At 40.2% G+C, this 23,522-nt stretch overlaps 1 protein-coding gene across 1 annotated transcript in view; it reads left to right on the forward strand.

The window, feature by feature from the left end:
* Positions 1-2,783: 2,783 nt before the first annotated feature.
* The window catches only part of LOC126267447 (uncharacterized), a 56,270-nt gene continuing 35,531 nt past the window's right edge, over positions 2,784-23,522 (forward strand). Inside the window, exons 1-2 of the mRNA XM_049972716.1 lie at positions 2,784-2,852; positions 23,252-23,493. Coding sequence (XP_049828673.1) covers positions 23,263-23,493 — 231 coding nt within the window. The 5' untranslated portion in view covers positions 2,784-2,852; positions 23,252-23,262. The remainder of the gene's footprint in view (positions 2,853-23,251; positions 23,494-23,522) is intronic.

Consider the following 23,522-nt stretch of genomic DNA (forward strand, 5'->3'; position numbering starts at 1 on the left):
ATCGAACAGTGGAGGAGTGATACACAAACATCAATTTTACGTTTCAATATCTCCTGATGTAATTAACATTATATATAATCACCTTTTTTTAACACAAGTAACTTTTTTGGAATAGATCTCCTGTAGCCTAAATTTACGTTCAGCATCACTCTTCAACATAAATGATTCACAGATAATTTTATATTTAATATATATTTATTAAATTATTGCATTTATTACTGGCCTTCCATAAGAGATTGTCGTTTTGCTTTAATGTAAAATATTACATTACTTACCAACGCCAAGACGCAGTACTTACGAGCAGGTGTATAGTGACCACTGGATTCCAAGTTTTCCTTATCACTTAAGCTTCCGTAGTGTTAAGCGGAAGTTCCTTTTCCAGTCGCGTTGTTTTATCTTATATTTGCTCAACTTTCCCCGTCTACAAACAGTGGTTGTGTCCACGTAGAACTTCAGATTCTGCATGCTGAATTTACTTACAGTATTACTCTGTCAGCAAATGTATTAGAGATTTTATACGTAATGCATACCTGTAAATTTATTGGATTATTAGTAGCCTTGTAGAAGAAATTTTCTATTTTACTTTAATGTAAAATGCTGTTACTTAACACAAGCAAGTTATAGATCTTACGTGCATGTATATAGCACCGTGTGAAGACAAGCATTATGTGTATTTGGAACAGTTTAGATGGAGAAATATTAATTTCTGAGTCCATTGTGTCTTACACGATGTAAGATACATGGATCGAACAACAGGTGCTGATGATGATGATGTCGTGTGACGAGTTCCTCCCGTAGGGTACACCGTTCGCCGGGTGCAAGTCTTTAGATTTGACGCCACTTCGGCGACTTGCGCGTCGATGGGGATGAAATGATGATGATTAGGACAACACAACACCCAGTCCCTGAGCGGAGTAAATCTCCGACCCAGCCGGGAATCGAACCCGGGCCCTTAGGATTGACAGTCGGTTGCGCTGACCACTCAGCTACCGGGAGTGCTGAAAAGTGTTGTTGTACTTTGAAGTTCATTGTATAAACATTGTCCGCGCATTCGTGTGTGTACGTGTGTGTGTGTGTGTGTGTGTGTGTGTGTGTGTGTGTGTGTGTGTGTGTATGTGTGTGTGAATGTGCGTGTGTTTTGTTGACATATTTTAAATATGTAGATTTTATAAGTTACGCTCTTGGTGTATTATTTTGATAATAATCCAGGTCGTTCAGTTACATTTGAACAACGCACAAAATTTTGATCGCTTGAATACTTTTGACCCTGATACAGAATATTCAAACCGTTCATATACTTCTGAACACGTTGCAAATTTCATATCATGGAGGTACATTTGTGCATGGCAGAAAAAGTTCAGATTGTTCAGATACTTTTTAACATGATGCGTAAGCTTCACGTCATTTGGTACTTGATAATTTGTCACAAATTTCATATCATTTGTACATTTTTGTACAAAGCGACATAATGGCCACTAGCACAAGTGAGGTAGTTCAACCGACTTTTGCATTTTTTAAATATTTTTCCTGAATGTACTAAATATTCCTAATTTCTCGCTATCAGAATTGGTTTAATTCCACCATTTAGCGATTTTTAATTTCACACGCAGCCACCTGTCGTTTTGAATTTTCCACCATCATCATCTTTGTTTTTGACTTTACCATCAGCACCACCTTAGACCCAGTGGCAGCATGGCTGCGGCTGGAGAGCCATGACTGCAATGCCGATTTGTGGCGGACACTTGAGACGTGGACCAAAATTTCTTGGTCTGTTACTGTAAGATGAATACAAATTTTACTGCACAATAGCTGTGGAATATTTAAGGTTCTCGGAACTGACATTATAATAAAAGTGTTTTAACACCTAATCACTGAGCAAACACACATTTAGTTTTTCAAAAGAGCTGATGGTTGTCATCTTTTTGAAAGTTCTTCATTTTCACTATTACAATTTCGAGCCTACGGCTGTGATCAAATAGTATACTACAAAAGATTGCTTTAGAACATTTCAAACCAAAATTTGACATGTGTACGTGTCAACGTTGTGAATCCTTGGGTATGAAGAGATCAACAATTCAAGACAGGATCCCCAAAATGTATTTATTGTTCAAGTAAACGGGACACAAAGCGTGTGTTCCGTGTAGAACATCTATCCATTCAAGACAAACTCCTTAAGGTACACCAACAGAAACATGTTAGCCAGAATCGTTCACGACATTTTTAAACAACTGTTTCAGTCCTGTTGTTCCGAATTGAGCAAAGAAGGAAGACTTGGTTCGATCGTTCCATTGATGTACATGTCACTAGAGATGCGTCATATGATCATGTTACTCACGAATGCGAAATATAATTTTATACAGCTGTTTTGTGGGAACCATCCTGTCTTCATAAACTGACAGAAAGATACAACAGGATGTCTATAAATTAGAGGGCAAATGGGTATTTTAAACAAGCTCTTCTCGCATCCGAAACGAGTGCCTTCACCACTTCACCTCGTCTCCTATAGCTGGTTAGAGGTGAGTTTTGAAACAGTGATCGACAGAAGAAGAGTTGAAAATATTAGTCTGACCAGGCACAAAATATAGATCTTACAAACTTGCTCGTGAGAAAGTGACTTGTTTAAAAACTGACGACGAAATAACCGTGTTTGTCTGTAGAGGAAATGTGAAATGTTGTTTAGAACGAAGTAAAAGTTTCGTCAGCGCGGCAATAAAAACCAGTGTTTTGTGCCCAAGCAAGCGTAAACTAGTTGGCGGCACGTTCCCTGCTCTCTGAGCCAAATACTTAAAGCACTTAAAGTGCACCGCGCAGAGCGTAAGCACCGCCCCCTTCTCGGAAAGTCAGCGGTACAGGTGAGTCTGTCTGGCTCTCTGATATTTGGTCCCTGGACACAATGTATCAGCTCAGACATTTAAACGTTAGTGTGATGAACATAACGCAGAGTGCGGAGTTGCGTGAGAACTGTTCAACAGTCTTTCGAAGAGAGGGGGGACCTTGCAAACAACTTTTATCAAGGTGCTATTCCTTTATGTTTCCCTAACGTAACTTCAGAATTTCATTTGGTTGATATCCACCGGGACTGAAGACTGCATTCTGTGCATAGAAATGTTTGTCAACTGCTACGGGCAATGATCTTTAGATTCCTTCACGTTTTGGGTTTGATGACAGGATTTATGCACTACATCTTTGAACGTAACAACAGAACAAAAGAAACAAACAAAATAAAACTGTATATTATCTGTATCATACCTGTCATATAGGGAAACGTAATATAATAGACCTTAAAAAGGTAATATATTTCGCGTATTACAATTAAATGTATACAGTAGCTGTCCCGCTAAACTTTATAAGTTCCTCCTGAGTACACTCTTGGGGCGCGACCACTAACAGGCTTCTCAGAAACCCAGAATTTCACCAGGCGCACACTTGTCTGCATGTACAAAATCACATTTGCTCACCGGTTTTCTTCACCTCTCCATACTCGTACGAAGTCAGTTCACATTTCGCTCGTGCCATCACTCCAGATGAGAACCGGAGGGTAAACGCTCTTACGAGCATTTGTACATTCTTGTTGGCAGAGTGAACGTCGGAACACCTCAGATGGCTGCAGTGAATTTATAAGACTTCCTCTTAGTTTCAGTCATTTGCGTTCAGTTCGATGATTGTATTTGGTTGTTGCTTGTCATTTATCTGTTTGTTCCATTAAAGCTCAGGAACTTTCTAGCGGTATATGGTGGAGCAACACCTGATAATGAATACAAATTATCCACTCTAGTTGGTGTCACGTAATCAGTTATCTTTCTTGAAACATCATTAAGGTTCCTGTAAATTTTTAGTCGTGCTTTGATCTCTCCCAAGCCCCGCATCCACTCTCGGCGACTGAGAAACAGTACAGTGGAGTATATTAAAATGTGTTATCCCCTTAATCTTAGAGACGTTAATTTATTTAAAACGCCGTTGTGTTCTTGGACATTTGCTTCACTTTTCTCAATATGTTTCTTATATGTCAAGGCTTTATCGAGTGTGATGACCAGGTATGTTGGGTGGGGAAACGTTTTCCAGACGCTTATCGTTCCAACGATATTTAGTTCTATTCTTGCCTCCCTGTTGTCAAGGTGTTACAGACACAGCTGGTTTTTGCTTGGAATCGTTTTTTGTTGATCTACACTGTAGTTGGTGATGATCTCGAGGTCCACCCTTAGGCCATTCTCAATTTTGTTTTAAGATTTTGACTTGCATGCAGTTGCGCTATTGTCAAAGTGTATATACAGTAATTGACCTAAGGAAGTGAAATATACAGGTCGACGTGGGTAGTGGGGGAGGGAACGAAAAGTGAACTGATTTACAAGGTATATGATGTTATTTCAGAGACTAAGGGATGAATTTACAAATAACTCGCAAGTTTGTCAGTATTATTTTGATGCACACATTGATTCAGTTGCCTTACCAAGCACAGATTTTGGGATTTTGCTGACCAGTACCTCTACGACACGCAGGCATTTTATAGAGGCACGTGCTATTCCTGGACGAGCGTTATCCTAAGGTCGTGACTTGAAGTTACACCCGATGGCTCCCCATACAGTGATGTATTAAGATACTGGAAGAATGAAGAATGGTACATGTTTCTCCGGACAGAGGCCATAATCGCCGACAATGATCATCCGAGGTAGAAGAGTACTGAGGTTCATCGCTAAAAGCAATGTGAGGCCATTCATCAGCGCTCAGTGCTCCCTGGTCACGGTATTATTTCAAAAGCGTCCGTCTGTGTAGTACCGTTAATGTCAGCCGGAGCATGACATAGTAATGACCCACTCAGGCTGCTGCTAGTCTCTCACCGAGAGAGACAGTGTGGTGGGTCTCGCATGGCAAGTGGGGACAGCCCGCATGGGAAGGATTTGCTATGTGTTTGTTGCACAGTACGCCAAAACTCCATTTTGATCATCAGACATGGTCGACCACACAACGTGTATGTCTGAACTTAAGTTCCACCATTAGATTTGTGCCACATCCGAAAGCCCCACAAATATGAAAATTATATGATCGCCCATCTCACCCGTTGAAGACTCACTATGAGGACACTTTCAAACTCTGTAAGGTGCTGATAACGCTGTTCACATCCCTTACATACGATATCCGGGCGGGTAGCAACGCCGGCTGTAAAGGCCGTGCGGCTCTAGGCGCTACAGTCTGGAGCCGAGCGACCGTTACGGTCGCAGTTTCGAATCCTGCCTCGCTCATGGATGTGTGTGATGTCCTTAGGTTAGTTAGGTTTAATTAGTTCTAAGTTCTAGGCGACTGATGACCTCAGAAGTTAAGACGCATTGTGCTCAGAGCTATTTGAACCATTTCGGGTAGCAACACTAAACAAAAAGAAAACCAGTGCCCTCTGGTGACCACTCCACATGACGCAGAGAATTGAAGTTCTCATCATTTACATACACATCCATGGTGCTACGTGTCCAAAGCTTCATTTGACATCCGACCATGGCTTGTGGGAGCTTGGCTGTTTTTTGTCGTGCTGTGTATTGCTGTGTAACGAAGGAAGCAGAATACCTTGAAAGCATGATAGGTAGAAGCAGAACTACTTTCTCACACGAATCACATCCAACAAAAAATTGTAAACTCCCACAGCAGTTTAAAAAACTGGAAAAATTTTCTACTACGCATCGTGTGATGCGCAGGGAAAGGTGGTAGATGCACTTTTTTTTCTTTTTTGGTTCATTAATTATTTACACAGTGTTATAGCCATGCTTGATACATAATTTGCGCTGGATTTAATTAAGTGAACAAGTGTAATATTTCAAAGATTATTTTCTGATCAGAACAAAATTTCATCTCTACAAGTTGAGAGTGGGACACATGTGTATCGGAAGGTTGTTGGCGAAATGAAGCAGTAAAATTTCATTGCAATGGGGATACAGTCTTGGTATACTGACTAAAAAGAGGCCACGGTGTGGGGTCGGATGTAAAATTTGACTGCCAAACTAGGAATTTGGTTAAAGATAATTAAAGAAAGGGGAAGAGGAGAGTTGGGACTTCACGTTCGTGTAACTGCTGCGGTGTCATGGCAAACAGGGCCAGAGGCGGACTGCGAAAGCTGAAGCCTGAAGGCTCAAGTACAAACTTGTATCCGCTCTGTATGAATGTTGGCAACCAAAATAACCAAGTAACTGTGCTCTGACTTCGACCAACCTGCGTTCTCATGCCTCCTATTGGATAAAGATTGGAGTGGAAAAGCTACTTTCTTCAGCAAGACGCCAAAAAGATTTGACTTCAGTAACTTTTACTGGAATTTACTGCTTCTGTACTGAATGGCAGGCTGGATTTGCATACAGAAAGTGTTGGAGTACTGGAAAATACTTGAAAGACTTACAATAAAACAAAGACTGAAACAATATTCTGTAACAATCCTAAATCAGACTTGCTGGTCATCCTGAACATCTCATCTACTCTTGTAAGAAGTGGAGGCTTACAGTGTTTATAAAAGGTTACCAGACACGATCTTGGAAAAATGAGATACAAAAATAAGTGTTTAGAGATTATGGGATGGCTGTGTGACAGGTGTATGTCTGGAGAGGTATTTGGAAATGCTTAAATTTCTCTAGTTTGGAATAGAAGTAAATAAAAACTAACACTCAGTTTACATAGAAATATATCTTGTCCATAGTAAGTCAAATTGTGGAGTGGGAGACTAATGCTCATTTTCACGTTACGGAATCATTCAACTTCAGGCAAAATTCGTAAAGTAATTTAAGAACATTGATCGTATTCCTTAATATTACATTATATCACAACAATAGCCCACGATTAAATGTTAATCAATTACCGCAGGCGTTTTTTATGTGGTAAGGTGTAGCAGGAGAAGGAAAAAAAATCGAAATTTGTATTTGTGTAATCTTGCACGCCCCTACAAATAAATTAAATACAACCACTCCCAGTAACGAGACTTTACATAGGATCACGAAAATTCATAATAATTTATGACTCCCATCCACTACCACAGCCCCTCTCCCTTCCCCATTCCGCTCTGCAACTCCTTTACGCCAAATGGTGCACATAAATGGTGGGAAATACAAAAATTGGAAATAAAATGTTTTCCAGTTGGTTGTGAATACTGGAACAGCCTGCTCGGTTACCAGAATTTTTCAAGATGTCGAAGCTATGACGTCAGACATTGCCAAGATGGCGGGAGGTCGAAAGGCCATCTAGTCTAAAGCTACCATCCTATACGCAGCCACAAGCCCACTTGCCTTCCAAAGTTTCCAAACCAGTCCATTCTCTCCTTTCCCGAGAAGAAACAACTCCTTCACCAGATACCATGATGTGATACAATATGGAGGGTTGTTTATCAAACTTGTGAGGTGTCAAGGATGATTCATTATTTGGAGGCAGGTCATATGTGTGAGAGACTCTTTTAAACGAAGTACAGTTGAGAGACTGGAAAGTACACTATTGTTACGTGATAATTACTCAGTGGTGTTTTTTTAACTAAGTACCGTGACAGCCAAGCGTTCTATATTAAGTAAATACCACAAAAGGTATTTTGTGGTATATTGTAGCAGCACAGAGGGAAACAATTACGTCATCCTTATTGTAAAAATTCACAATGACCAGCAAGTGCAAACACCGACTGTGAGATGATGAGACCTTGCTGCACTTGCTGCTGGTTGATGCATGTTACCTGAAGAAATCCTGTATGCGTGTTGTTTGCTTCCAAGGACCAGCTGGAAGTGCCTTGCCTCTCTCTTTGTTCCATAGTCACAGTGGCATTAGCATATGGCATCCTATCACCCAGCATCGTTTCATTCCTGAAACACGTATCATATTAAATGCATGTGGGACCACACACATTACATACAAAGGGAAACGTTAGGCTGAAAGCTGAATTTATTAGTTACCAAGATCCTCTCAGGACCATTGAATTTCAGGCATCACTTGTCATAGACTCTCCGCAACTCCCTCTGCCGAGGTCGAAGGGTCAGGAGGATGCCCACCCGATGATGTCACATTCAAATTTTGCGATCTAAGTTGATCTCAAACCCACCAACCCTGTAACTGATGATCTATAGTTGTATCAGGACATTGGTTGTGCACCCACTCTTCCCCTCCACACTACCTGCTCACCTCCACTGCAGACGTGAGATTAGATTAAGTTAGATTAGATTAGATGTACTTTATATTCCAGCGGATCCATATTGTGGTGATCCTCCAGGAAGCTGACTATATCAGAAAACTCAAAATACGCAGCACATACTTACAATGAAAAACAAATATGCTACTGTATGTTCCACAGATTCCAATTAAAATGGTTCTCATGGAAGTGGAATAAGTCAAAAAATCTTAAACGTAATTTAATTTAAAAGGTAATAAATAAATTGTCACGATACATGTTAATATGCAGACCCAGTGCTTCCCTGGAAAATATTTATTATTGGCATCGTCTGTTTCTTGACATAGGCCCACAGGAAATTACATTAACCGGTGAAGTGACGACAGTTCGTGATTCATAATTGATGACGGTTTTTATCGTTTGAGGAGTACTCAGAACACTGACTAGTCATGCCAACTGTTACTCTGCGTCATTGTGTAGCAAATCCCTTTACCATATGACATGAAGTTTATATACACCAGAAGATGCAACTTAGACGCTGCGAAACCGGTTGTGTGCGTGTCTAATGGAATTAAATATAGACAGCTACAGTGGACTATCTTACTTATCATTCAGTTTTCTATTTTAATAGTTTTAACACCTGTATTTAAACACGTGTTGTACTGTATGAATTGTCAAGCAATCACGTTAACAGGCTGAAGTGCATTTTGTAATTCGTACTCTATATGTAGCCATGTATCGTCAAATAGGGATGCCGTTTTACAACACTGATTCACAATGATCAGGTTACTGCATTTAATTTTTACAGAAATCATACTGTGTGATACTTTAATTATTTTATAATACTTATAACACATACATATCGCTTGGGTCCACATAGAACTTCATCAACGGATTAGATGCTGCCAACAACCAATCGATGCTTTAGATTATTTTAAACTGGGTAAACGATTTATGTTGCTGACAAGTTTTGAAAATGTGTGTTCGTGAATAATGGACGCTTTTCTGGAGAAAAGTAATATATTATGGAAAGCATAATATGCTAGCCTTTATATTTTATAATATGCTAACCTTCTGAAATCTTTATTACGTACGTGTAAGAATATTTGCAGTGCTTTACCATTTCTGTGTTGTGCTCCTTCCAGCTGAATTTGTTATCAAGCCGTAAATTCAAATTTAATACTGTCAACTTCTACCTGTTTGTCGTCAAGTCTTAGGCATAAACTGGTGGGAAACCTCTAACAAGTTCTAAACTGCATGTAGTGTGTTTTTCAAGTTTTAGTAATATTAACATTTATGAAAACTTCATTAACTGATCTTCCTAAGATTATATTTGATTGTCCGTTTATTGGCATGTTTCTGTCACCTGCAAACAAAACAGAATTGGCATTTGGTAATGTTACAGATGAAAGACATTTTACATACGCAGAAAAAGTTAAAAGTTCTAAGATGGTATCTAGTGTGACACCTTATGTAATTAGTTTCCAGGTGCGTGATGGCTCTAATTTAATACATGTCGCTTTCATGATGATAATCCATATTTCCTGTCAGAGATACAGGATTTGAATCAAACGGTTCAAATGGCTCTGATCACTATGCGACTTAACATCTGAGGTCATTAGTCCCCTAGAACTTAGAACTACTTAAACCTAACCAGCCTAAGGACGTCACACACATCCATGCCCGAGACAGGATTCGGACTTGCGACCGTAGCGGTCGCGCGGTTCCAAACTGAAGCGCCTAGAACCGCTTGGCCACACCGGCCGGCTCAAGATTTGAATCAGTTGGCAGCATTTCGTGTTACCTCTAAGTACACTATATAAAAGACGAGACGACACAAGTAGGATCATATTTGTAGTCACCTAACCTCCACAATGGAACTTACGTATAGTTCTGGAGATCACAGTGATGGTCGCAGACGTCCTCATCTCAGTGCTAGGATTTCAAGTAAGTAAAAGGAAACATTTCAATGTGTGTATTTTTCTGTGGATAGACATAATGTAATGAATTTTTTGGATGTTACAGATGCCAACGATGACATGTACGCTCCAATGTGCCCACTCATGTTCGACCATGCATTAGCTTTTTCAATGGGGTCAACGTCCACATGTATAGTGGGGTGGTCAGTGCGTTGTGAGGGGTCCAAGTCCAAGCTGGGTCAGAGATTTTCACTGCTTGGGAATGGTGCTGTGTTCTCCTCATCATTAACAACAGACAAGTCGCTTAGGCGGCATAAAAAAGACATGTTATTAATAACATTAAAATGTTCCCGGTTAATCTACCCAGTCAGGCAAACAAGTCTATTTTCGAGTACAAAAACAATGCAGAAAAAGTTGCAGTGAATACACAGCCTATTCACTTAAATAGGAATTGTTTCAAAAATAACGTCATTCAAAATTATGTCAAGATTGACATCAAAATAAACACGTCAACAGCAAAGAAAATATTGGAAAACGTACGAAAACTCTGGGTGAAAAACGAACTGAAAGAATTTTATACTAAAAACAAATGTACAACACACCGCATTAGAATGCTCAATTACAGTTGTGAAATTCGCTTCATAGATTAGATTATGATTCCATGAGCAAAAAGGTCAAAAAGTACCTCGAGTTCATCGTACAGAAAACAAAAGCGACGCAGAAGAAAACCTAGCCAATCTTATAAAGCTAGAAATACCTCCCAAACTGAGCCAAAACAGACCAAGGAAACGCACATTGTACACACCTTTTATCAACAACACGATCATAATATGCACTGCAGAAGAAAAGCACTGCTCGGCAATGGTTTAAAACACTCTGGACCAAAACAACCAAGAAAGGCTCATCACTAGTATCACACAGATCTCAACCATCGCCTTTAAGAAGCAAAATGACAGAATAGCAGCTTTCCACAAAATGAAATTATTGAGAAGGAAATTGCAAAACAATTCCCAGCATGTAAGAAAAGAGAAGAATCTCATACACGTACCATTAACACTAAATTAAACATGAATATTGCAATAATTGTAAAAGCTGACAAGGGCACAACAACTGTTGTGATGGACAGATCAACATACATAGAAAAAACTTCATACTTCTTCCAAACGAGAAACATAACAGAAATACATAAAGATTCAACAGCCAGAATACAAAAGGAGATTAAACACATTTCTAACAATACCAACTGCCGGCCGCGGTGGTCTCGCGGTTAAGGCGCTCAGTCCGGAACTGCGTGACTGCTACGGTCGCAGGTCGAATCCTGCCTCGTGCATGGATGTGTGTGATGTCCTTAGTTTAGTTAGGTTTAAGTAGTTTTAAGTTCTAGGGGACTGATGACCACATATGTTAAGTCCCATAGTGCTCAGAGCCAATACCAACTTTCTACTCGCCATCCGAGAAGGAAGAAACATTGTAAAAATGAGCCCACAAGCACCTTGCCTTAGATCACAATCAAAGATCCACAAAAATGGGACCCCCCATCAGGCCTATAGTGAACTGTAGGAACAACACAACACTCAAACTCGATAAAATTCTCTTCAGATTTCTCAAAGAAGCATACACATTTAATAGTGAAAGAACATTTAAAAACACAACAATATGTCAAAAACATACAAGTACCTGATGGAGCCACACTTGCCTCATTTGACATACAAAACCTTTACTGCTTCCTGCCAATAGATCCCACACTATATATAATAAATGTCAAACTACATAAACACTAAAAAAAATCCCTTCTACCCACATTATTGAACTAATGGACCTTCTTGAATTCACACTTTTGCACTACTATTTTAAATTTGACAATAAAATCTACAAACAAACCGAAGGTCTGGCAGTGGGCTCAGATCTTTCCAGATTGCTAGCAGAAATATTTATAAGTAACCTAGAAGACAAAATCCTGAATTCTAATCACCACCTCCTCAAAAATATCATCTACTACTTCAGATATGTAGATAATACCATCATTTTAATCAACTAAAGATGACGTCAATGAGTTGAATCTGTTATTCAACAACTCCCATGAAAACATAAAATGCACAGTTGAACACCAAACAGACGACAGTATAAATTTCTTAGACCTTGCCATAAGAATAAAGAATAACAGACATCAGTTTGAAATTTATCGGTAACCTACCACGACACATATTACAATTCACAACTCGTCCTGTCACCCCACAGCATACAAAACGACAGCATTCTGGTACATGATCAGTAGAGCTATCCAACTACAACTCTCTGAAGGCAAATGTAATCAAGAAATTGAAATAATAAAACAAACAGCTATTGCAAATGATTATAACAGCTCCATAGTAGACACCCTAAAACGCTCAATAATAGCAAAGCAATCACAGCACAAAAAGAAATTAACATCTTCCATACAATCCCATTTCTAGGTAACAGTTCATGTAAAACTGCGAATGTCTTCAAAGGAAAATGCATAGGCATATCCTTTATAACAGACAATAAGATTGGACAGAAGTTACCCCAGAACATCAGCACACGCTTCATCGCACAGCCGTGTACCAGGTGGAATGTTTGGACTGGGACTGCTTCTACATAGGCCAGACAGGCACTCCATTTGAGATTAGATTCAAAGAAGACATGGCAACACTAAAAAACAAAAAAATACCAAACATCAGCAGTAGCCACCCACCTACATGAAACAAAACACCATATAAACAACACAAGTATCAGCATCTTACATATAGAAGCAAAAGGCAGCCCGCGCCTGGGTTCCCGGGTTCGATTCCCGGCGGGGTCAGTGATTTTCTCTGCCTCGTAATGGCTGGGTGTTGTGTGTTGTGCTTAGGTTAGTTAGGTTTAAGTAGTTCTAAGTTCTAGGGGACTGATGACCATAGATGTTAAGTCCCATAGTGCTCAGAGCCATTTGAACCATTTGAATCAAAAGGCAGAAAACTAGACATCCTTGAAACACTCGAAATATACGAACGCCAAACAAAACAAGCGGAATCTATCTTAAATGACAAAAATGACAGTATTTACAATAGTATTATCTCTGTTTTCAGCAACTGCCCACATCATTAAAATCACTAAAATTTGCACACACACACACACACACACACACACACACACACACACACACACACACATACACATACACCTTAATGTTTAACATCAATATTTAGTCATGTTACCATGACAGCCGCTAAGAGTACAAGAGATTGACCTCATTTACAGATATAGAATCACACTAACAGCTTGTTCCCCTAGTCAGCTTGAAACTATATCTACATCAACTACTGGTACAAATTGTACATCCATCTAAATATTTTAAAGCATTAAGGCAACTAATATATGTAACATATATAATATTAAGACCCCTTGCCATGTAAATATTGCTCTCATACTATCACTCTTTCCACCCTCCCTCTCTGTTTCATTTTCTTTTTTTCTTCCTCTCCTGCTGCCTACAGCCTTTCATATCTATCTATTAATCCCAATCAAAGTTGTTATTTATGTATAATTTTACCGATGTAGCCAATATGATTATTGTACTTAAAGACTGTAACATTTCACCTCATTGTTATAAACAAGCATGAGGTTTAAGCCATTATAACATTTTACCTGATTGCATAAACGAGTATGAAGTTTAAGCTGCTTTAACTTCTCAAAATTGGATTTATATGCCACCTGAAGTACTTATTCCAACGCATGTATCCGACACCTAGAAACAAACACCTCCAAATCCTGTAAAAAATTATTTTGTAATAATATTGTTACGATGTATATTCTTTGTACTTTGCGATAATTTCTTCGCTTCTGCTATACGAACCTGGCACCAGCAGTTTCCAGACGCGATATATTTTTAGAAATACAAGTTTAATTTTTTGTCAGAAGAAGCCCAGAACTATTTTCTGAAATTCGTGTCTTGTTTCTCCACTAGAGAGTGCCACCAGTTCCTCCAAAAAATCTTAACATAACACACACACAAATGTCATGCTAACTAAAGTAAATCCACCTGATGATGGAGGTTTAAACCTTTGAAACGCGTCGTGGAGATAAATAAAACGGCGATGGGTAACAATAAACCTGATGTTTCATTTAATGTCAATAACAGTCATGAGAAAGCCTAACTTAAAAGGTTCGCATTTAAAGTTAAAAAGAGATATGCCAGGCAGCCAAACTCTATGAAAGGGAACTCAAAGCCAAAATATATCGTACGCACAGTTCATTCCGATGGAAAAAATACTGGCTCCATAGTCTGGAGGCTGGTAATGGTTATGAAAGTGGCACGGCTAAGATATGACGATTTCTCATGTAATTATATGTCCATCCATGTGTATATGTATGTGTGCTGGAAAATAATTAATGCTTGCAAACAATCTGATGCTATGTTTTGTTCTAAGATATTGAATTGATACCTTGACTGAGCCCAATCTGTTGGATACATGTACCGCTAGCTGCTAACTCGAAATCCCTACACCTGCTACAAATGGTATCAGTCCACTGGATGTGATTTCTAGTGTATGCTTCCACGAAAAAAGCAGAGGTTGGGAATGACAACACTGATACGGGGATGTAATATATATATATATATATATATATATATATATATATATATATATATATATATATATATGACCACCTGAATAGCCACCTTTCCGACGCATACCGCTGCTAGAGGTGCAGCAAGAGAGTCAGTGTGGTTCACGCAGGGAAGAAGGGACAGGAATGTGTAGCCATACTGATTCCAATGCCGTGGACAGATGGATTAGAATTCTACGTTGAGGATCCGTGGTGCAATCTCGTGGCCGAAATGGGGACTTTGGCGGCAAGACCACTGCGATAACCTCACCCTGGTGCTCTTGAACGACGCATGCGCTTCGAGCAGTTGCATTTGCCCTCTAGTAGATGCCATCACGCCGAGGAAAAACAAACAGCATATGGGGGTAGACATGGTCCTCAAGGATAGATGTATACATACATTTATCCATTGTGACTTCTGTAATGACTAGATCACCCACGGAATGCCACATAAATATTCCTCAGAACGTAGCGCTCCCTCTTCCGGTATGTACTGTTCCGGCGAGCGGTGCAGTGTGTTTCCTTTCAGGCGTTTCAAGCCATAGACGCGAATAGCCATCTATTATATGGAGCAGAAAACGTGATTAATAGAAAATAGCCACCTGATGCCATTCACTGACCAACCAGTTGTGGTATTGGCGTGCAAATTCCAGCCTTCGTCGCCGATTAACAGCAATCAGCATGGGTGCATGAACCAAGTGCATCGTGCGGAGGACCATATGCAGCAACATTTGCTGAACTGTGGTTAAGGAAATGAAAAACATCATTAAATATACACTGCATACGTTTGTTGTACAAGGCTTCGGTGTCTATAATGGTGTTTGGAGTTAAATGCTTTAGATGAGACACAGTAATTCGTTATTTACATCTCTGACTGCACTGTTCCCATGAGTGGTGAACAATTAATTACATGCTCATGCAGTGCAAGAGCATATGCATAAGTGAACGAAAGACATTTGATGAATATTCGTATTCTTTAATGTCATGGACTGGGTCATATACTGGGCCCTGTTTAATGCTCTCACTCTGTTTAGAACAATTCATCACGACGGTGAGGGCCAAGTTCTTCAATTTCCATGGAACTAGCATGCACGCATCTTCTTCATTAACACCCTCATATTAAGAAGGGCGAACTTTGAATACATTTCAAACAGCAAACTCTCAACGTTATGGTTCCACTCTACTCGCAAATTATCATATGGATAGAGCTCTGAATTAAGGTAAACTTCAGCGTTTGTTAAATTACAGTTGTCGAATATTCTGGGATCGATGTCCAGCTACCGACTTTATTCGTAATCGATGTGTCGTGTGTTTGTAAAAATCAGTTTTAAAATGTCGGCTCAACCACCTGTTTACAGTGTAAATACAATAGATTTTATGCAATTTTAAGGTGAAGTATTCATCTTGAGAAGTACTGTACAAGAATTCTCTTAGCGCAAAGAATATAAAACATAAACCAGAGCAGTAAAAATACTAAAAATACGTGGCTACTTCTATTCACCGGTTTCCCTCACGGTTTGAAATACTACTGTAGTTAATGTAAGAATCTCTACTTCAACTGAAGTTTTCATTGCGTCAGCGGTCCCGGGTTCGAACCCTGTCACCTCTTAAATTTTGAATAAATGTCATCAGAAAAAGCTGGTGAAGAGTTCCGGCATAATAAGTCACGTTGTCAAAAAAGCCAGAGGAGCGTACACAATTTCAGGGCCCTTTTTTGCCCTTTGGACGGTAAACTGCCTCTAAAGGCGGAAGAATGAAAAATTATCAACGGTATGAGGATACAGAAGGCCATGGAAACCACAGCAATAAAGCGTAATGATGACCGCTCAATTGGCAAAAGATTCCAAACTACTCCCCCATTCAGATATCTGGGAGAGGACTGCCAAGGGGCAGGTGACAATGAGAAAAAGATTCAACAGCAAACGAAAGGTAACCGTTCTACACGTCACGGGATGGAGTGTTAAAAGTTTGAACGTGGCAGGGAACCTGGAAAATCTGGAATGGGAAATCCGCAGGCTCAGTCTAGATGTAGTAGGGGTCAGTGACTATAGAGTAATACCAGCAACATCGAAAATGATATAATGGCAACAGGATACGTTATGAACAGGAAGATAGGGCAGAGAGTGAGTTCCCATCAACAGTTCAGTGATATGGTTGCTCTCATTAGAGTCGACAGTAAATCACCATGGACAACAGTTGTTCACGTATAAATCTGGATGTCGCAAGCTAAACATGAAGCGATAGACAATGTGTACGAGGACATTCAAAAGGCACTTCGGTACTTAAAGGGACATGAAAATCTAGTAGTCTTGGGGGATTGGAATGCGGTTATAGGGGAAGGAGTAGAAGATAGGGTTATGGGAGAATATGGCTTGCTATTAGGAATGAGACACGAAAGGACTAACTGAGATCTGCTATACGTTTCAACTAGTAATAGCGAATAGTTAGTTCAACAATCGCAAGGGGAGGAGATATTCTGGGAAACGGCCAGGAGACACGGGAAGGCTGCAGCTAGACAACATCATGATCAGGCAGAGATTCTTAAATCAGATACTGGGTTGTAATGCGGATGTGGGAGCAGACATAGACTCAGATCACACTGTAGTAGTGCTGAAGAGTTGGCTAAAGTTTAAGAGACTAATTAGGAAGCATCAATACGCAAAGAAATGGGATACGGGGTTAGTAAGGAATGAAGAGGCTCTAAATACGGAGTAAAGGGAGAGCACAATAGGCATTTCTGTTGAAGCGGACTGGAAATCTCTAAAAAGGGCACTCATAGAAGCTGGAGAGAAAAACAGCGGTCCAAAAAAAGGTAGCTGCGATGAAACTATGCATAACAGAAAAATACTTCCGCTGATTGATGAAAGAAGGCGCTATAAAAATGTTCAGGGAAATTCAAGAATTCAGAATTTAGCAATGAAATGAATAAGAAATGCTGGGTAGCTAAGGCGAAATGGTTAGATGAAAATGTGAAGAAGTCGGAAAAGAACGATTAGCGGAGGGAATGATCAAGACAAGAAAAATCAAAACTAACTTCGGTGAAATTAAAACGAAGGGTGAGAACACTATGAGTGCAGTGGGAATTCCAACATAAAATGCAGGGGAGAGTGCAGGTATGTGAAAAGAGTATGTTTAAGACATCTATGAGGGGGAAGATTTGTCTGATGACATGGTAGAGGAATAAACAGAAATCGGAATAGTAAAGAAAGCATCCAGCATTAGAATCAGAATTAGAAAGAGCTTCAAAAGAACTAAGATCGAATATGGCAGAGTAACATTCCATCTGGTTTTCTAAAATCATTTAGAGACGCAGCAACAAAACGGCTTTCTTGTTGGTGTGCAGGATGTATGAATCTGGTGATGTAATATCTGACTTTCGGCAAATATCATCCATACAGTTCCGAAGATTGGAAGACCCAACAAGTGCGAGAATTATCGCATAGTCGGCTTAACAGTTCATGCATCGAAGTTGCTGACAAGAATAATACACAGAAGAATTACAAACAAAATCTAAGATGTGTTAAATGACAAGCAGTATGTTTTTAGGAAAAGTAAAGGCACCAGAGACACAATTCTGACATTAAGATTGATAATGTAAGAGGGACTAAACAAAATTCAAGACACCTTCATAAGGATTTGTCAACCTGGAAGAAGCGTTCGACAATGTCAAATGGTGCACAATATTCGAAAGTCTGAGAAAAATTAGGCTAAGCTATAGGAAACAAGGAGGACATAAAACGCCGACTAGAACTGGAAGAAACGGCTTTTCTGGCGAAGAGAAGTCTACTTGTATCAAACATAGGCATCAACTTCATGAAGAAATTTCTGAGGATGTGCGATTGGAGCACAGAATTGTATGGTAGTGAAACATAGACTGTGAGAAAACTGCAAAAGAAGAGAATCGAAGCATTAGATGTGGTGCTACAGAGTAATGTTGAATATCAGGTGGACAAATAAGGTAAGGAATGAGGAGGTTCTCTGGAGAATCAACAATGAAAGGCATTAATGGCAACACCGACAATAGGGAGGGACAGGATGGCCGGAAAACTGTTAAGACAACTGGAAGTAACTTCCATGGAACTAAACAGAGGGCTGTAGAGGGCAAAAACTATAGAGGAAAACAAAGAATACAGAGGAAAACAAAGAATGCTGGAAATGTATTGCACCAAAAGGAATGGGATAGTTCTCCGCAAAATCGGCGAGGAAGAAAACATTCGGAAAACACTGACAAGAAGAAACATCTGTTAAGGTATAAGGGAAGAAATTCCGTGCTATCAGAGGGAGATGTAGACAGTAAAAGCTGTAGCAGAAGACAGAGACTGGAAGACATCGAGCAAATAATTGGAAGATCTGTTGCCACGGCATCTGTGAGATGAAATGGTTGTCGCTGCAGACAAATTCGTTGAAGACTACATCAAAACAGGCACAAGATTGAAAAAAAAAAAAAGAAATTATCGTTCTGTTGATCAGTAGGTTATGGTCATTGAACGTAAGTTTTTATTCGCTGCGCTCGTTACGATAATACTTCCTGCTTTACGTTCGTATTAACGTATCTCATGTCTTCAGTATACCTCTTTAGCATCTTGGAAGGTACACATGCACTACAGTGCCTATAGTCTCTCACTGTTCTGTCCGCTGGTTCACCTACGAACCATACTGCACTTTCTAAACTATTCAATCCGATTTCTGTACAGAAACACGTTTTTAAGAATTTACGTTTTTCCAACGTTCCTTATATGATTAATTTCCACATAATTCAGTTCGTTTCCCGTTTCCTGAAAAAGGAATACAGAAGCTTGACATGTGAGCTCCACTGTCATCGCAATGCTATCATACGTCGTCGCTAATTTTTCCATTCTGGGGTACGTTTCATTGAATGGTTAAGGCATCCTGGTTCTGAATACGAATCGTTATCTTGTCATTTTTATAAAATTTTTCTGAAGCATGATGCTTGTGTAAAAACTGCTCATGTTCGATCGTCACATTCTATTGGGACGTTTACATTTGTCAATGACTTTGTGCAGTGTCGATGATAGCAATATAAGAAATTGGTTAACACATTGTCCTTCCACTGTAGTGCAGTGCTGCAATGGTTGTATGTGTGGGTTTTATACCTGAAGCCCACCTTGCTATAGGTTTAGGCATTTTATGATTTCACCACAAGAGTCGGTGAGGTGCCCATCTTGATCATCCAACGTCTGGTCAGTTACTGAAAGGTCAATAATTACATACCCTGGGCCAACAACGAGGAAGTACATACAATTTGTGTTAATCAGAATATCACTGAAACCGAATTTCTGCAATATTGGATTTGATATGAATTGTGCTAATCATTAGTACACCTACTAGGTGAAATGACTCATAACGTTTATCATCTGCATGCCTTCAGGACAGCTTTCTTGTGTAGATGGTGGTGGAAACTAATGGCGTTCAAGTACCGATCAGTGTGTGTTGGTTTCCGCTACACTGAATGACCAGGCTGGCCTCCTGCCTGCAACCCAACTAAAACATCCAAGAATGGTAGCTTGCCGTGCTTGTCCATCTTGACAGAAAATTTAGTGTTGAGGTGGACACCATTCATATGATCGACCAACTGCTGTAGTGTATCTTCACCATGAGATCATATCAGGAAGGTGTCATCAACGTATCGTAAAAAGCAAGATGGCCGTAATGTCTCAGTTTGCAGAGCCTGCTCCTCAAAGTGCTCTATGAAGAAATTTGCGACTGCTGGAGACAATGGTGATCCCAAGGCTGTGCCGTCCGTCATCTCATAATATTCATCGCAGTACAAAAAGTACGTTGTCGTTAGGACGTGACGGAACAACTTAATGATTCCAGATGGAAAATGTTGGGGCAAAAGATCGAGCGTATCCTGTATTGGCATCCTCGTAAAACGTGACAAAACTTCCAGGCTAACCATTAGGTCGTTTGGACCTATCTTCATTCTCTTGAGTGTCTCAACAAATTTCTGCAAGTTGACAACATGGTGTTAGCAATGTCCCAATTTTGGTGCTAACAATACTGCCAGATGTTTAGCAAGTCTGTAGGTGGGTGAACTGATTATACTAACAGTGGGCCTCAGAGGAATACTTTCCTTGTGTACGTTTGGTAATCCTTAAGGCCTGGGAGGTCTGGAGGCACGAGGCTTTAATTTATTCATCACTTCATCTGGTAAGGCAGAATCCTTCAATAACTTCTCTGTCTTTCTGAAAATGGCCTTTGTGAGTTCACGACTAAGCTTGCGGTAGGTGGCGTCTTCTAATAAATGTAGCATTCTCAGGTGGTTGTCTGCAGAGTTCAGAACCTCGATGGCATTCCCTTTGTCGGCTGGCAAGACAACCAAGTCTTCATTCTCACGTAATAGCCGTAAGCAACGTCGTTCCTCCTGGCTAATATTAGATTTGGTGGCTGAGTTTTCGCCAGGATATGGTTGGTAGTTAGCCTGACGTCCTCAGCTGCATCGTGCGAAAGACTCCTAATGCACTCCTCTATTCCACTAATTATATCCAATATTGGCAGACGTAGTGGAGCTGGAGAAAAGTTGAGGCCTTTACTCAGCGTTGATATACACCCGTCGCCCAGTTCTACTGGGCCTTATCGGATTTCACAACAGTTCTTGCGTGATCCAGTCGGTCGACATTGGTGTTCGAGTGTCCGTTGTGTATGGTGTCCTAATCATCATCATTTCATGCCCATCGACGCGCAAGTCACCGACGTGGCGTCAAATCGAAAGACTTGCACCCGGCGAACGGTCTGTCCCTAGTCTGGCCCTAGTCACACGATTATAATGAATCCCAGCCTCTCTACACTGCAACTGCTGCTGCCCTTTGTACAGCCTCTTACACATCGAAGTGGTCTTACTAAACAAAACAAAAAAAAAACATCACATACACAAGGGTACTACATACACCTCCATACTGTATCGTGTAATAATACAGCATAGTATCAGGTGCGGCACTTGTTTCCTCTCTTGGGAAGGGGGGAGGATAGTGGTAATTGTCAACAGCAAGCTGACCTGTGACGTTATACACAGTACAAGAGTTCGACCGCCGTGCAATAGTTTGACCAGCCACCATCTTGGCGAACTTCTGACTTTCCACCATCTTGGCCACTTGTGACATGTATCTGACACGTTGAAAAAATTTGGCAACCTTACAGGTTGTGCCAGTATCTCCAACCAATAGGATTATTTTAGAATTTCCTAGCATTTATATGTAAGACAATCGGCTTTGAGGAGTAGGGTAATGGAGAAGGGGGGGGGGGGGTTGGGAGGTTAAGGGGGGAGAGGGGGAGGAGAAGGAGAAAGAGAGTTATAAATCGCCTTAGACTTCTACGATGCAGATGTAGACAGGGTGAATACTGTGCTTGTATTGTTACAGTCTCATTACGCCTCCCTATTTGAATAGGGAATACTGACACTGGTAGTTTTATCAGAGTACAGAAGTACGAAGTCCTTATTTTACTCAGAAACACTTTCATCTGTACACCAGAGGAAATATTAAGAAGCTCACTTCCCTTCAAAATACCAGAAGAATTACACAACTCACTACAGCCACACAAACCGGAAAAATATATCTTATTACTGTTTGCAATGAATGTTGTATCTATTGGTTAATGAAGAAACAATTTTATTCTGTGTCTACTGTTTAAGTTTAGATAAATAACCTATTGAGATAAATATTGTTTGGATGTAACAGCAATAAAATAACTTTTGAAAGTTAAGTAGGCCCTACCTTAAGGAAGACTATTACTGGTTTAAAATTGACGAGGCAGTGCTAAAGGCACCACATAGGAAATTTAATACAGATCGTTACTGGTTAACCGCATACTGGCTTGGCACAAGAAGGAAAGGCACACACCGAAATTATTGCTGTGACTGCATATAGAATCAAGCTAATCGATCAGAATCAAAAGTCTTGGTTAAACTTCTAACAGACACACTTAGCTTCAGAAACGCTTTCATTGTATTATTCTCCTTCAGTGGGGAACTTAGAGTGCTAGAATATTAACAGGTCAATTAAACTTAAGTGGCAATCCCCAAATGTGAGTGATAGTTACATCACAAAAAAATATTCGTTTCCTGAAGTATTAAATGACAAATAACACTATGAATATTACACAGTCTAAAGGCAAGGGAAGAATGAGTCCAGTTCACAAGCCGTACTCTCAAACATTAGAATACTACATTCACCTCAGAAAACATCACAAAGTCCAACATTTAGCATGTGGCCAGGATCCATCAAACGTGATATCTCATCGAAGACCACGTCAAGGTGAGAGGCAGAGGCTGTGGCAGGCCGACAGATTGCGATGGCTACCAGGACGATGAGAGGAGGCGTTTACCCCTCGTGGCCTGGAGTAGTCTGACTCAGGTTTACAGGCTAGTCTGAGAGCCTTCAATTCCTATTTTACCTTAATGGTATGTGATCGAATGTTCAGGTAAGTATGCTGATGCACGATCTCGCCACGGCATGAAAGCTCACCTGAAGATGGCGGCCAGATGGTTGGTTGAAATGTTGTGTCAAGATGACTGTATTATCCTGCTGGATATCTGAGAACATTATTATCAGTTATAACGCCGGAGAAGTCTATGTAATCACTAACCTTGATGTTACAGGTCGAATTGAAATGGCCCGCACTTGTGGCATGCTGTTTGGCCTCATGGTCGCCTTGGTGATGACACATGTGACGTCAGGAGCTGTGTTATCTGCTCTGCCATACCAAGATGAAACAAGAATTCTGCATGAACCAATCAGAACTTTGGTGCTCAACGTGGCCAACTTGCTCGTGGACCTCGGAGTCACTCTCTCGATGGCGATTGTTACTGCTATCAAGTTCGTCATACTCTTGCTGCACGCTGTAAGTCCATCTTTGCTTTATGGCCGTGT

This window comes from Schistocerca gregaria, chromosome 4 (genome assembly GCF_023897955.1).
Source record: "Schistocerca gregaria isolate iqSchGreg1 chromosome 4, iqSchGreg1.2, whole genome shotgun sequence".
Classification (NCBI taxonomy): Eukaryota; Metazoa; Arthropoda; class Insecta; order Orthoptera; family Acrididae; genus Schistocerca; species Schistocerca gregaria.